The sequence below is a fragment of the Notechis scutatus genome, chromosome 2 (assembly GCF_049901735.1).
Source record: "Notechis scutatus isolate UNSWTSFEM ecotype Mainland chromosome 2, rNotScu1.2, whole genome shotgun sequence".
In the NCBI taxonomy this organism is placed as follows: domain Eukaryota; kingdom Metazoa; phylum Chordata; class Lepidosauria; order Squamata; family Elapidae; genus Notechis; species Notechis scutatus.
The window spans coordinates 116931672-116947735 of NC_142010.1; the positions used below are offsets into that span (position 1 = coordinate 116931672).

General features: G+C 47.7%; 1 protein-coding gene across 1 annotated transcript; it reads right to left on the reverse strand.

The window, feature by feature from the left end:
* Positions 1 to 979: 979 nt before the first annotated feature.
* CBX8 (chromobox 8) lies at positions 980 to 3753 on the reverse strand. Its single transcript, XM_026667276.2, has 5 exons — positions 3438 to 3753; positions 2838 to 2881; positions 2566 to 2631; positions 2368 to 2434; positions 980 to 2125 (listed from the first exon to the last, which is right to left on the reverse strand). The coding sequence occupies exons 1-5, from the start codon at positions 3504 to 3506 to the stop codon at positions 1289 to 1291; spliced, it is 1083 nt and encodes a 360-aa protein (XP_026523061.2). The 5' UTR covers positions 3507 to 3753; the 3' UTR covers positions 980 to 1288.
* Positions 3754 to 16064: the final 12311 nt, after the last annotated feature.

Consider the following 16064-nt stretch of genomic DNA (forward strand, 5'->3'; position numbering starts at 1 on the left):
AGGGGAGGGGAGAGAGAATCAGAACAGATGCTTCTTTCTAAAAAATGAAAAAGAAATTTAGCTATAAAAACAGCTAACTCTGAAATTCTGGTCTTTCCCAGCCCCATTACATGGGAAGTTGTCTCGTATCCTTAATGTATGAGGAAAACAATGATTTTGTGCCACAGGTTAATCTAATAGCCTACAAAGGAACTACAAACATTGGGGGAGATTAGAAAATCCACTTTCAAAATAACAGCAGGAACACTGAGAATATGACCAGTCATATGCTTTCCTCCCCAACTTTCTGGCATGTAAGGAATGTAAACAGATTTTCTTATTGGAGTGAGCAGGGAAAAGAGAGAGGGAGGGAGGGAGGGAGGGAGGAAGAGAGAGAATCAAAATTAAATTAAACTATCAGCTCAATTTCTTCTTCTACCATTCCCACTTTCCCTCTATGACAGTCATATTAAAGTGCATAACAGCAGCTACACTTTTAAAAAATCTTACATATCCCCTTCTCCCTTGCAAGAAAAGGTATTCAAGTTAATACTTTGCTAAAACATCTTTCAACTGTTTTTAATGGACACTTTTTAGAACAACAACTTTTTTTTCAACTGGAGCAAAACAAAGCAAGACAATACTGTAAAGTCAAGTGCTTACTTCAGCTGTCCAGCCAGAACAGTTGTGTATACAGCACACTTGATTGTACAAAGCAACACCTTATAATATAACAATTAAAAAAAGAACCCTGGAACTTTTTCAATCCCCAGATGAATATAATATCCCCATATTTTCAGTCAACATCATATTTGTGGGAAGAAAGGAGAAATAACTGGGGGAGGGGGGAATTAAATCAAGGTATTATGATTGAGTAACAGGATCATTCATTATCTACACACCAGCTCTTGCAAGTTGAGGCAAGAGACGCATCATTTCTGTTTTAATATCCTTCTCTAAAGGTCTTAAATTAAAAAAAAAAACAATCAAACAACTTAAAGAATTGAAATATATATATTTATATGTATGTATATAGATATAGATATATATATATATATGTATTTTTCTTTAAATAACATATTTACATCTAATAGAAAATATAACTCTAGAGATATTTTTTTCAACCCAAATTGAAATTGGTGGCAAGGTTGGGATGGGGAGGGAGAGATAAAGAATTAAGGACAGATATTTGAAAAGCAAGCCCATCCAAAAAAGTTTTAAAACAAAAGTTTTGTTGTTTTTTTTTAAATCCCCAATTCAGCCGACCTCTATCCAAAGCCTTTCAATGCCTTCTTTTCTCTGAAGGAATTCACCGCTTTTCTTTAAAGAATCCTTGGTCTGTGCTGCTCTCCTTGATGGTCACTGTCAAGAAATTGGATGTCACGTCAGTCACTACTACTTTCTCCAAATTGTTGAAAGATGGGCTCCAGGGCTCTTCTTCTGGGTCACCCAGGATCCGGGAGACAGGGATGCGGGCGATGAGGGAAGGCCTGCCAGCCTGCGTCCCTATGCCATCTCGATATAAGCTGCCTTGGTTTGCAGAGCTGTGCAAGATCTTAGAAGCCCCCAAGTCCAAACCACTTTGTCCTTTGGAATCCAGGAAATCCGCCCTGTGCTTGGCCAGTCTAGGAGGGTAAGTCTCAGGTGCACCCAGTTTCATGCCAGTCTCTGCCCTTGGGTTGGGAACAACACTGGGTAACTCAGGCTCTCGTCTCCGGGCTAACTGGATCACACTGTGTCCCGAACTGAATTTTGCTGTCCCAGAGTTAGCTGTCTCTTCCAATTTTCTGGCTTTTAGGTAGTCCACCACCATCTTGTCGCCAGGCTCCATTGATTTCCGCTTTGAGGCAACCTCTGCCATTTCAGGCAGGTCTTTCCTGGGCTTTGGACCTCGCTTTTTGAAGGCGCCTTCAGAATGGTCTTCCTCTGACCCCACCCTGTTTTCCTGGATGGGCTCCATTCGAGGCATGCTGGGGGTAGAGGTGGTGGAGCTGCTTTGAGGGGGCAGTGGAATCTGTCTCAGTCCTTCTCTAGCCCGGGAAGTAGAGCCAAGTTCCTGGGGAGATCGTCCAGGATAAGGTACCCGGAGGCCCCTAGCAGAGTCACTACGGAATTCATATGTTTTGGCTTTGGCTTTGGCCTGGGCCTGTAAAAGTGTGAAAACAACTACACTTCTTTAGTCCTATGCTCCAACAATGTGGTCAACACAAAAGCAGAGCGACCCCCTCCCCACAGTCAAACACACACATCCACAAACACATTCAGAGAGAGAGAGAGAGAGCAGAAAAGAAGATGGTTCTTCAGAATTTGGCCTTTTAATTAAGACAAAAGTTGCATTTTCCATTATGATCACAAGCAGAAACTCAAAAAAACATGGCTCTTTCTTACCTTTAAAAGGAAGGTTTTGGGTTTGGGGCCACGTTTCTTAGGACCATAAAGTTCCATTTCTCTTTCCCTAAATGTGGTTTTTAAGGAAAAAAACAAAAACAAATGCAGGCATTATAAGGACATAGAATGATTTAATAGTGCTCTAAAACACAGTGTTATGGCTCTAATAAAAGTGTAGGTTTCCTCAAACAGACATACCTTTCCTCAAAAGCAGCAAGCAGGCGGGCATCTAGGATGTTTTCCTCAGGTTCCCAGGTGCTGTACCTAGCAAAAAGCAAAAGAAAGTCAAACAGAGCAGGAGAGTAAAGAGAAAAAGAAAGAAAATATTTTTTTCCCTCCTCATGTTCCAAAATGCAGCTGTGGAGGGGACCTTTCTGGAGGGTAAAAGTGTCCCTCTGTCTACCCAACAGAGCAATATCAATCCTACTGCAATTTTTGCCACCAATTAGACTACACTGAGGTCTACTTACTTCTGAGACCAGCCTTTCCATTTCACCAGATATTCCATACGACCCTGCAGTTGTCAAGAAGAAACAAATGAGCCCGCATTTCAGGAGAGCTACAACATACTCGCTATGAAAACCGAAGGTGTTCCCGACCGCATGCGTCAATTTAAAAAAAAAAAAAAAAAAGCAAGCAGCCCAGAGCATGCCACGAAAACGCAAAGGCAAAAAGCTGCAAGGAAGGGCGGAAAAAAAAAAACCATGCATGAAAAGGGGGCGTGCTGCAAGCCGGGTTCCAATATGCATGCAGAGCTGCGTGCAAAAAAAAAGAAGAAGAAGAAGAAGATAGCCGCAGCAGCCAAAAATGTGCATGCATTTAAGAGGTTGTTGGGGGGGCGGAGGGTCCGCGACGCTCGAGATGGTGGCAATCTGCGCAGCGCGAGCCGAAAGGGGGAGCGGCAGGCAGCAAAGCGCTGCTGCAGAAAGGAGGGAGCCGAGCGGAGCCCCGCTCCTCTCTCTCTCTCCCTCTCCCTCTCTCTCTGCCTGCGGCCTCGGGCGGGCCTGGCGGGTTCGGTGCCGCGCGCACAAAGCCGACCCTGCGCTACCAGGCGGCGCCGGAGCACCTACTTTCCGGATGCGTCTCTTGAGCAAGGCCTCGGCCGCGAAGACCCTCTCGCCCACGGCGGAGAGCTCCATGTTTACTCGGCCGCTGGCAGCAGAAAAGCGGCGGCGGCGGCAGCGGCAGGAGCCAGCCCAGCCCAGACCATAATACTCCGCTCGCTGACGTCAGCTTTCGCCCTCCCTCGCCTCGCCTGCCTCCCTGCGCACTTGTTGCTGGCTTAGCCTGCCTGCCTGCCTGCTTTGCCCGCCCGCCCTTCTACGGGAGAGGCCGCTCTTGCCGAAGCTCCGGCTCGGCTCGGCTCGGCTCTTCCCCAACCTCCCCTTCCCACCCGCCCCCGCCTCCTCCTGGCGACGTGATCCGCGTTTCAATCACAAAGGGGCGGAGCCGAAGGAGCAGGGATCCCGGAGGGGGGGGCAGGGAGGCTGTGTCCCCGGCAGGGGGAGCTGGGAGGGGGACCTCCGGAGCGGCTGAGGGGAGAAAGCGAGGCGGAGGGGCTCTTCAGCTGTCTGGTGGGGGAGGCAGGGGGAGGGGAGGGGAGCGGGAGCCCCCTCCCCACTCCTCCTCCTCCTCCATATCCAGCCTTGCTCACCATACTCCTCCAATCCGCTTGCCCAATTTCAGTCCCCTCCCCTCCGTGTGTGTGTGTGTCGGGAGGGGGGGAATAAATCAACGGCATGTATAAAGCCTGGTGACAAGCGAAGCTTTTCTTTTTTTTAATCGACTTCCTTACTCCAGCTAAATAAACAACGACCATCCCCCACCCCCACCCGAGCCTGGAAAGAAAACCCCCCCGACAAGTAATAAGGAAGCGGAATAATACGCGATCGCGGAGAGGAGGTGCCCAAGTCCGATTAATCTGGGAGAGAGGAGGAGGAGGAGGAGGCCGAGTGAACCCCGGGATTCGCAGGATCTGGGGATTGACGCATTAGGAACTCGATCTGGAGCGTTGGGTCTGGAGCCCAGTGGATTGAGTCTGTTGCAAAAAGCGGAGGGAGGAGACACGCCGACCGCATAACACCATTCCTTCTTTTCTCCCTCAGGGTGATGGGAGGGGGGCAGGGCCAGAATAAAAGAGGTTCCGAAGCTGCCCCCCCTCCCCAGCGCTCCAGCCCGTCGACTTTCCTGAAAGGAGACGTGGGTGGGTGGACACCCGCGCACATCAAGAGTTGAAACGTCGACGAAGCAGCCTCCCAGAGCGCCCTCCCCCGCCTCATTTCTAGCGGTTCCGGGAAGACTCGTCTCCTTCGAAATGTTTCCTCATAGATCCAACTAGACCGGGACAATCTTGGATCTATGCAAAATCTCTTCAGAAGAGCACCTCCCAGGCTCCACTTGGCTGCTTTCCGCTAAATCTACCCAGTCCCTTCGCTTGCCCGCTGGTGTGCAATTTCCCCTTCGTGCGTCGTTCTGCAGAGGAGCGGAGAAATGCAACTATTTTTTCCCCTTTTTTATTACAGCGTTTTGAGCTAAACTCGGTGAACGTTGACCTGAGCATATCTTCTGTGAGAAGCATGAAGAGGCGGGGAAATGAGCGAAAGTGCTGCCTTTACCTCATACTGTAGCTCATAACTTATGTCCAGGGAGAAAAGCTACTTACCCACCGAAAAGAATGTTGGTCCTTCCGCTCCAAGTCTCTGACTTTAGCGCTTAGGGGTTGCCTACCGGTAGTTAGGAAAAACTTCCATGAACACCAATAATCTTTGTTTCCCAGTAAATCCTGGTGACATCAAGGAAATGATAGCTATACCTATACTTTTGCCTGACCCTAAGAACCCTTCAGACTCTTGGGAAACCGTGGGCATGCCAGACGTGTTCCTTACTTGTAGAAATGCTAGGTGTGTCCAAAAGATGTATTTGTATGCAAAAATCGCGATCCCGATCTAACCCTGCCAACAATCTAGTTGTCCCGGATCATTTTGATTTGCATCTTTAAAAAAGCTTAAAGTGAGCCCTGTTCTACTCTACTTTTCTGCTTCGCATCAGAGAGGACCTCAGATTAAGTTCTGTACTCCACCACACGTTTTCCTAAAGCCTCTGTGCTGATGGGTTTGACTGAAAACCAAAGAACTCATAGAAGTATAGTAGTACTCAGGCAATAGTTTTCTAATAATATCTAGAGATTCTACAATACACCGAACTCTGCGATCGAATACATTAAAATAGGAAACCAAGTCTTATCATCAGTTGATCAGTGTATGTAATTTTAACACAGTTCCGGGGAGGGGTGAAGGTGGGGAGGAACGATGAATCTATTTGCAGGCTAAGTTTAAAACAAAAAAACAAAAAAAGAAAAGGCAACCGAGACACCTTCCCTTCCAAAACGCCAGTTCTGAATTACAAAGTCGACTTTCGCAGCAACAAAAAGCAGTGCCAGCAATCCAGCTGTTTCTGCTTAAGTTGAAGTACTTTCCAACAGTTTGGGCAGTGAAAATAAAGTCGACTTCGAGAGTCTTATAATGCGCGGTTCTGATTTCCTAACTTTTTAAGTACTTGGGGTAGGGGTTGGGGGGTGTTGTTCGCTAAGTCTTCTGAGGAGAGCGCGACGGGGTGGGAGAAAGGAGAGTGGCGGTGGGGTAGGGAAAGTGTGGGGTAGGTCAGGTCCCATCCGGGGCGTCTGGAGGTCGGGAAGAAACCTCCGGCCGATCCCATCCTTAAAGGCGCGAGCACTCGGCCAACAAGTTCTCCCAATTTTTGACCCTCACCACCAACTTTGGGTGAGTCTTTTCCCCGAGCCGTTTACCGGATCTCATTTCGATCCGCCCCTCCGCCAGTCTCTTGAGAACACTAAAGCCTCTTGAAGAGTTCAGACATTTGCTCTAAAGAGATATTTTGCTGTATTTTCATCCCTCGGTGACTTTCTTGCCTTCTTGCCCCTGTAAACTATATTTACCTTTTGACGCTTTGAAGGGGCTCGAGGATTAGGAGAGGTGGGAGGAGAAAACGAAGGCAGAAACATTTTTCTGCGTTGTGTTTTGAAAGAGGGGCGTCTGGGTTTTTTGCACTTTTCGTGAAACCTAAGCAACAACGATCCTCTCGAAGCGAATATTGTTTTTGCTTTAAAGTGATTCCGGAGTGAACCGCAGCCCCTTTTTTGTCTCACCAGGAACCGGAGTGCGGGTGGGGGGAGGGGAGGGGACACCAATAAAACCCTAGCATCGTGTCATGCTTGTGGGAACTTAAAACACGAAAACAATCGGACGGGAAGCGAGGGTACGACCAGAAATATAGTTCTGTTAGGCAGCAATTTCACCCAAAGAAGTGGGGTGCTGGTTCCAGATGAGGCACAAGATTAAAACAAGAGAATCCAGCCGTTTCTCGACAGGTCTCTATGCCCACCTCTAGCCAAACTTGCCAGAGTAGGAAGTCTACAACCACCTTAAAGCTCTAGGAAAGAGGCAGGTATTGGGAACAAGAGGTGGCAACAGAATCTTATACCACACCTACGTCGGACGTTTGGAGGTTGCTCAGCTGTACCTTTCGAGGAACCCTGGTTCACTCACGTGTACCTGCTTGGTTCCTCTTCGTTTCTTCCTCGGACTCAACACGGTACAAATTAGAAAACATTCTGCAGTCTCTCTCTCTCTCCCTCTCCCTCCCTCCCTCCTCCCCCCCTCTCTCTCTCCTTCTCTCTCTCTCTCTCTCTCGTAGAAAGGTTGCTGGCTCCACCAAGCGTCAATCTACGTGCGTCTCTGCTTGGATAAATAAGGTAAAGCTTTCTCTTCCGCTAGGTTCTCCCGATCTGGTTACAATTTTGACCGCCACGGAACAAGTCTGGGGTGTCTGGGGTGAATGTGGAAATAAAACGCTCTTGCACTGCAAGTGTAATAGAGAGAAAACGGCCGCGGATCCATCTGCAGCGTTATGAACAGCTTGGTCCACGTACCTGCCCGCCTCCCATTCGCCCGGCCTCCTCCTCCTCCCCCCTCGCTCTCTTTGTTGGAACCCGTTGCTACCGGAGGAAATGCGCGCGGCGCAACACCTGTCTCTTTCCAGGACTCCTAGCTTTTCTCTCCCCGTTTTTTTGGGAGGGAAATCGAGAAGGGGAAAGTGCTAGAGCTTGAGCGAATCCGAGGGCACCTGCCGCGTTCCGCTTTCGTCCTGGGATCCCCTCCCGGCCTGGGACCGGGGGAAACAATTTGGCCACAGACCAGTAGCGGTGGGCATCGCTTCTTGCGCTGAGAGCTGCCTGCCGAATATCTCCCCAGCCACCGGCCCCTTGAAAGGCCCATGGGAAGGCATAGATGAACCCGCGTGTCTAGGAGTGGGGGGGGTGGGGCTGGAAGGGGGAAAGCTCCCGGGCCTGCGGCGGCGGGGGAACCTTGCTCTTTCAGGCAGGAGCCGAGTCTCCGCGGAGATCGGTGCTACGCGCCTGCGCGCCAGCCGGGCTCGGAGAGAATGCGCGTTGGTGGGTTGGCGCGTTCGTGGCCCGAGGTCACGCTCCCTTAAGGCCCGACGAGGAGCAATTGCTACCTACTGCTGGAGGAACACGGTCAGGGTTGACCTCGACTCCAACGACAAAATAACGGGCAGCAGCCTTCTCCCCAGAGGAAAAAGATGGCCAGACTCGGCAACCGGGGACCGTTCATTTAACACCTTTACTGAGAAAAGGTTCTGTGAGATCCAGACATTTACACACACCTCCTTACGGGATCAAGATGGAAGAGTCTTTAAAAAAAAAAAAAAGGAAGGGAAAATGAAATCGGAATGGAGAACTAAAAGGGACAACAAGCAGGCCACTGTATATTGTTTCCTGCGGAACATGAATAGTACAGCTAGTCCTCAAGTTACGACCACAAATTTGTGTTGTTAAGTGAGAAATGTGTTAAGTGAGTTTTGCCCCGTTTTACTTGTTTTAAAATTAGTAACGGGGTAATTCAGTGAATTTGGCTTCCCCATTGACTTTGCTTATCAGAAGGTTGCAAAAGGGGCATTTATGACTCTGGGACACTGCAACCGTCATAAATGTGAGTCAGTTGTCAAGGCTCCAAATGTAAATCACGTGACAATGGGGATGCCGAAATGGTCATAAGTGTGAAAAATGGGCATAAGTCGATGTACATTTTTCACTGTAACTTTGAACAGTGAATTGTTGTAAGTCAAGGACTACCTGGGGGAGGGGGTGGAACGACATGCTCCAGTGCAAACTTTGGGCAGCCGCTGATGCAGCAACATCTGCTCCCTTGCCAAGTACCCTTCTTGCTAGATCTTCCTTTGGTCTTTTCCTGTCCCCAACAAGCCCTCAAAGTAACAGGGAAGAACACAAAAACCCCTCCGTGGCTAAACGCCTGTTGATAGAAGATCTTGCAGAGTTTTACTCTGGCCCTTTACGAGCGACCCTAGGAGCGTCCACATTGAAATGACCGGGGATAGACTGTGACCAGCTTACATGTACAGCAGCATGTTTTCTGTCTGTGCACGAAAGCATGGCGTTTAACCCTCCAGCCTTTGAAAGGGCAGCGGCCAAGGTCAAAACCTGCTTTAGGATCCGGAACGGCGAAGCCGCGCACAGGAAGAGGTCGTCAGGTGAACCCAGGTGGAAGGCAAGCGCCCAGCCCGTCAAAGTCAGGCTGACCCCTCCAGCCCATCTTTTCTCTGGCGCCTTCTGGGCTAAGACTCGACTCCTTTTCCTTACAGCAAACGACTCAAGCCAGGTTCTGGAGTGACTGATGCGATCAATGGCAGCGAGGTCGGACTAAATAATCCCAAATTTAGCCTGTCTTGATCGTGAATCTTCTTGCTGGCGGCTGACGACAAGCGAAGTGGGCGGAGAAGACTTGTATAAATGCTCGTGTAAAAAAAAAAAAAAACCTTTACGCCAGCATTGAATTATGAATTAAAGAGCGGTCAATTATGAGAGCAAACAGCGCGTCTAAGCCAATAAATACGGTTCGTGTCTCTCAAGCTGTCAGCCGCTCAGTCTGCAAATGCGGCGGCGAAAGGAGAGTATGTGTGTGTGTCTGTGTGTCCGTGCGCGCCCCCGCGCGCGCTCTGCAATTGATAGAAGCACGCGGCACGTGGACAAAGCAGCTGCGGCTTCTTGCCTGCCCTGATATCACTCTGCTGTGTGGCACCTCTCGATCTGGTAGAAGCCCACCCGTAAGAAGCCAAAGGAAGGGGTGCCGCAAAACCAGCTTTGCAACAAAAGCTTTTTACTGACGACATCTTCAGTCCTTCAGCATATTTTCCACCCTCCCGGTCCGACCTCCTTCTTTGCTTGACTCCTACCCCGTTGTAGATGGCATATAGATAACCCAGTGTACTAACGACTGTCCTTGATCCTTCATTGGGAAGAGGGGCAGGCGAGGTGATCTTATGCAGCACCACCGGGACTATTAATTCTTGGGATCCTGTACTGACCTGAGAAAAGGAAGAGAGAGAAAGATTCCCCTCCCCCCTTCCTTGCAATCAAATAACCTGTGATAGTAAAGCCAGGTAGATTTCTTACTAACCTCTATTCCCCAGAGTTAATTTTATCCGAGTCCCCGCTCAGGTTCTTTGACCAATAACAATTACTTCAATATATTTCTTATGAAATGAACTTGGTCCAGCTTCCTAAACTGTGCTGATTAGTATTAGAAAGACTGCCAGAGGCTTTGTTCACACAGACATTTACACAGATTACTAAACTAAACCAATTTTCTGGAACCGCCTAGCACCCTGAACCATAAAATAACCAGACGAACTCAGCTTGTACTACAAAATCACAAAAAAGCAAAACAAAGGGGGAAAGGGGGGTTATCACAAATTAAATTCAGCGCATTGTGTGAATGCAACTGCTAGAAAACCTGTCCTAGACTTTGACTATGGGTACACTCACACATCCTTGTATCTCAGGTATACAAGAAGTCCCAGAGAACAAAAATGCTACTTTTGATTTAAGAGGCCTATCAGCCCCTGGGAATTGTTCTAGAGCCTGTGGGAAGGGGGTCATATACGCGCTAAACCATAATCTGGTTTATTAGTTCTAAGTTTGTTCACTTTTCTTGTTTATAACAGACAATGGTTTGTAGCAGACACCATAACCAATTACCAAAAGAACATCATCTGAAGAAGGGAAAAGCATAAGGAATCAAGAGTCGTGTAGTCCAATCTTCTGTATTCCAGAGTGATGAATTAACTACATTCTGGAGTCTCCAAAAATCAGAGGATAATCTCTCTCTAGCATGCCCACAAGCACATAAGACACCCCACAACAGCTGGTGAGAGTCAGGAGCTCTCAAATTTTTTAGTCCCCTTTAATACTATTTGAATTACGGTAGTGACTGCCACCACCTTTGATGGCAAGGGTTTCCTAGAGTAGGCATGGAAGAAGACAATGGTAAATTCTCTCCTGCTAACAATAAGATTGCAAGGACCCTGTAGTTCCCACCAATCCAGTTTGAAATGAAGCCTCTTATCAGGCCCAACTTCCAAGGAGCTGGAGTTAGGGAGCCTCAGTCTGAAAGGATAAGAAAAGTTAATGGGTACCAAGGACAACTTCTATAAATAGGACAACCAAGAGACAATAAGGGAGATATCAGGTTCTCCAGTTGGCTCTTTCTTCTGGTGAAGGGAAGCACCAGCCAGTTTCTCAGCCTGCTTGCTTCCACCAAACATCCTGGGCATCAAAGAAAGCTGTGATCTAATTGTCTCTGCCCGCTTCTTACTGGGCTAGACATCAAAATATCTCCCCCTTAACCTGCTGCTCTACAGATGTGTTGGACTACAATTAGCATAATCTCTAGTTCAGTCATACACATGTAGGCTTAAAAAACAGTTTCAGGGGAGCTAGTGTTATGGTAACTACATGGACATATCCAGGCAAGTTTCTTGGCAAAAGTCACATATAATTGGCCATCGTCTTTGAGTATATCTTCATATTCATCTTCACAGTCTGACTACAAATTTGGAATGTTCTTGTAGCTCCTTGTTCAAGTACTAATCAAGCCAAAGCTGTCTAGCTTTTTAAAGTTCAGATAAGATTTAGATTAAAGTGGCAAAAATCTGGAATTCCCCACTCAGAGTGGGGGGCAAGAAAAAAAATCAACCAAACTGGTGAAGCTGCTGTTGAAAACTTAAGCCAAAGAAGGATGGAGGAGCCAGAAGTTTCTCCCTGATCTCTCTGAAGTATATTCAGTTTGTTCTTAATCCAGGTTTAGTTTTTACCATAGTGAATCATAATATCTTCTTTGTTTGGTTTGCAATTTTAATTCTTTTGTGCAATTGCCAATATATACCCCAACAATGATATATTGTTAGATACAATAGCTCACCCAACAGGTAGGTTAAATACCAAAACTGCTAGTACAAACAAGTTGTTGATTTCCAGATTTCATAGTTGGTAGGGAATAGATAGGTAACTGAAGTAGGCAAGTTACTACTTGTGTTTTTCCTGGACCTTCTCACACAGGCTCAGGCCTTCCTCTAGTAAATCAGTCCCAAGGCCTTAAGTGGAAGCACTATCCTGCTAAGACAATCCTAAAGCTGCTGGCTTGTCCTGAATGGAGGGTGGCCCATTCCAAATGGAGCTGTTTTAGATCCAGGCTTTAGGTCCATAATCCCATGGCTCAGCCTGTTCAAAGAAGGGACCACGACCATCTATTCCTTTGTTAGGGTGATTGTAGTAATCATAATCCTGTTCCCCTCCTGATCATTAGCTGTTCAGCTTGAAAAGACATTGGATTTAACCAGATCTGTTGCTGTGCATATGGTCTTCAAATGGCAAGGAAGCTGATTGACAGAAGCTGCCTTCATGCAGCTTGCTTAATCCTATCCTTCTCACAGTGTTTTAAACTTGATTAGTCTCAATCTTGATGTTTATGAAGGATTTAGTGGGTTGTACAAAGGGAACCTAGCTTGTCTGGTTAGTTGATTCAGGGATCAATCTAAACACAGTGTGAATGATACACCAGCTGACTTTAATGAGTTCAATGGCTTTGGCTAACTATGGAAATGTTGTCCTGTAAACACAACCACTGTGGACCAAATATTTTGGCTGTCTTCAGATGACTCTAATAAGGTCCCTTCCCCATTCATCCAGGCTGAGTATTCTTTTCCACCAGAAGCCTTGCAGAGTCATTGGAGTGCATGCCCCAGAGGTCCCATTCAGTATGGCAATTATAGAGCCTAAGAGACGGAAAGAGAGGAGCCCTCGGCTGGTGGTCATAGCTTTAGTAAAGTCCGCCAGCAGCAGAGATGCCCCATTCGCTCTTTAGCAAGTGGTAGACTTGGTGGCAGCGAAGCTCTGCCTAAGTTGCCCATAGACCGCTGCTGTTCGGGAGCGGGCGATCAGCGCCCTTGGCTGATCCAGAAGGGGGAAAAAGCAGAAAAAAAGGAAAACCAGGGGAGACGGGATCAGGAAAGGAGAGCCTCCGGAACAGGTGAGAGAAGACACGCGGGGCTGAGCCCTGGGGTAGCTGTGGCCAAGCAGGTCTTCTGTCTGCTGGGGACAATGAAACTGTTCTTCCGACGGCGCTGACCTTTCTAGGACTGGGAGGAGGACATGGGAGACACAGATCAGCCCGGAGGGCGAGGGTCGTACAGCTTAAGGTCCCCGTTGTCCTGAAAATGGGGAATTAGCCTGCAGGAAGGACTGGGTGGTGATTCCTGGAGAGATTGTGATCACTTCACCCACCTTCCCAAATATACTGCCCTCCGGAAGGCCCCCTCGTCCTAACCCAACCCCGGTGCTGCTGCAGAGCACCGGTTTAAGGAAGTTCCTAGAATCCTTCCTATTGTTTGGGGTTCAAGGTTGATTTTGGCTGGAATTCTTCCGATGCGGCAGGAGTTAACTTCGCGCTGTTTGCAGAGGGTGCCTACGCTGCAATCCACCGACGGGGGAAGTCCTTCTTTCTCTGCCCCTTCGACGTTCAGGTCCGACTTTCCTTCGAATGGCTCAACCATGGATCTGGTCACAGTCTGGGCTATGGAGCATTGCGCTCCTGAGATTACCATTCATATAGTATGGATAGAACCATTCCAGTTTTTTACTCTGTTCGTGTACCAGAAATCAAGGTTACAAAATGCCCCATTCTCCAACATACCTTCCCTAGATCTCCGTTTGTGAAGAGGACCGAATGGAAAAGAGACTTGAGGAATGGGATTCCCCTCACTCTCAGTAAACTGGCTAAAGGTGTAAATTCAGTCACTAAGTCGTGCCCCCCCCCACGACTTAGCAACCCCATGGGTCATAGCACCTCAGCCCCCCCTCCTCTAATATCTCCAGGAGTTTGCCAAACTTCATGCCCACCGCGTCCATGACACAATCTATCTCCTCCTCTGCCTTCCCCTTCTTTTTCCTTCTATCTTTCCTAACATCAGGGTGTCCTCTCTTCTCATTTGGTGGACGTGTGAATAACTGCCATTAGAACTGTAACCGCCATTAGAACTGAGCTGGTGCCCGAAAGCAATTGGGACAGCGACAATGAACCACCAAGTGATGTTCCAGATACCACCCAGGTAAGCACGTGTTACTTTATCAATCTAGACACCACATCTGGTTTCTAAATAGGCTTCTTCGGGACTGATGATTTAAAGCGGTTGCTCAGCTCTCAGTGCCGAATAAAGGATTTGTGCTGCCATCCTAGAAGTGAAAGGGTGTATATCTCTATTCAGATAAGGCAATGGTAAGTCCCATTCAGTTCAATATAACTTCCTTTCAAATAAATAATCACACACCTGCAACCTAAACGTACGCGAGGACGTTTAGCTTTACTTAAGGCTTATATTTTAGCTCCTCTGGTTTTAGATCTAATAAACATTTCAGCCAAAGCTAACCTTGTGAAGGTTTCTTTTAAAAAGGAAAGAGATGTCAACAACTGGCGTGTGTGCGTGCGTTTTATCACTCCTCTAAGCAGCACGAGCACTTGCGCGCCCCATCCACCTACTACTCCGTCCCATTTGTGTTAGTGTCCCAACAACCTTGCGACATCAGACAGGGGCTGAGAATAGGAACTGATTCGCTTATGGGACAAGTTTGGATCCAATGGCACTGACACAAGCGCCGCGAAGCCTCGTCCCTCGCAGAGACGGCGCAGGCTTTCCATGCCGTGCCAAGTTTGCCTTCAGCTCAGCTGCACTGACAATTGCACGAGGACAGAAGACGTCACAAACCACTGGCGGCGAAGTTTTCCAAATCTCGCTAGTCAGCCAGGCACGACTGTACTTCAGAAGCGCAGGACAGCACAGGCATCCGTATCACTCAGTCGTTTTCCTTTTCCCAGCTCTGTCTCTGTGTGTGTCTGTGTGTGTGTGAAATATTTTATACATTTTGTGATTTCCTACATGCGTGGAAGCCAAGTCTTTAACCATTTGCACTTTCCAGGAAGGTAAAGACTGACCTTCAAATAAAAAATGGAGATACAGTAAGTGCTGCTTTCCTTCCACCTTGCATTCTTCCAAAGAATGGAAGTGTAGCTGAACGTTTAGCCACAGTTAACCTCCGGCTTCTAGGTTTTTACGCCAAGCAAATAGCCAGCCTACACTAAAATATTTCCCGCGGCTCTTTAGAGGAAAATAATAATAATAATTAAAAGAGGGCAAAAAAAAAAAAAAAAAAAACCCCAAGGAAACAGAGTCACCACTGATTCTGCGCCTCGCAGGCGCTGGACCAATAGACTCAGAGCGGGTTGTTTATTGGCTGGCGGAGGACTGCCTACTGGCTGTTGCTACTGCTCTTCTTGCCTTCCCCCGCCCCCGCGGAATTGCACCTAAATCCTCTTTCGTGTTATGTCGGGTAGCTGGTTGTAATCCCTATAATGGAACGCGGTAATGTCTTTTCCCTTACATCACCGATCTATTTGCAAGGAACCTGGAGCCAGAGGCCTCTTCGGACATGTAGGGTGCTAAAAAGACCCTTGCTAATAATAAGTCTGGTTAAGTCGTGGTGTGTGGAAAGAGGGGGGGTGGAGAGAGAGAGAGAGAGAAAGGAAGGAAGAGGGAGAGAGGGATGGGGAGGGAAAGGGAGGGAGAGGGGTACACCACACACACACACACACACACAGAGACACTATATATATATATATATACATCACACACACACACACACACACACACTTATACACTAAATAAATAAAGGGAACACAAAAATAAGACATCCTAGATCTGAATGAATGAAATATTCTTATTAAATACTTTGTTCATTACATAGTTCAATGTGCTGACAACAAAATCACACAAAAATTATCAATGGAAATCAAACTGAGCAACCCATGGAGGTCTGGATTTGGAGTTACACTCAAAATTAAAGTGGAAAAAAACACTACAGGCTGATCCAACTTTGATGTAATGTCCTTAAAACAAGTCAAAATGAGGCTCAGTAGTGTGTGTGGCCTCCATGTGCCTGTATGACCTCCCTACAATGCCTGGGCATGCTCCTGATGAGGTGGCGGATGGTCTCCTGAGGGATCTCCTCCCACACCTGGACTAAAGCATCCCCCAACTCCTGGACAGTCTGTGGTGCAGTGTGGCGTTGGTGGATGAAGCGAGACATGATGTCCCAGATGTGCTCAATTGGATTCAGGTCTGGGGAACGGGCGGACCAGTCCATAGCATCAATGCCTTCGTCTTACAGGACCTGCTGACAAACTCCAGCCACATGAGGTCGAGCATTGTCATGCATTAGGAGGAACCCAGGGCCAACCGCACCAGCATAT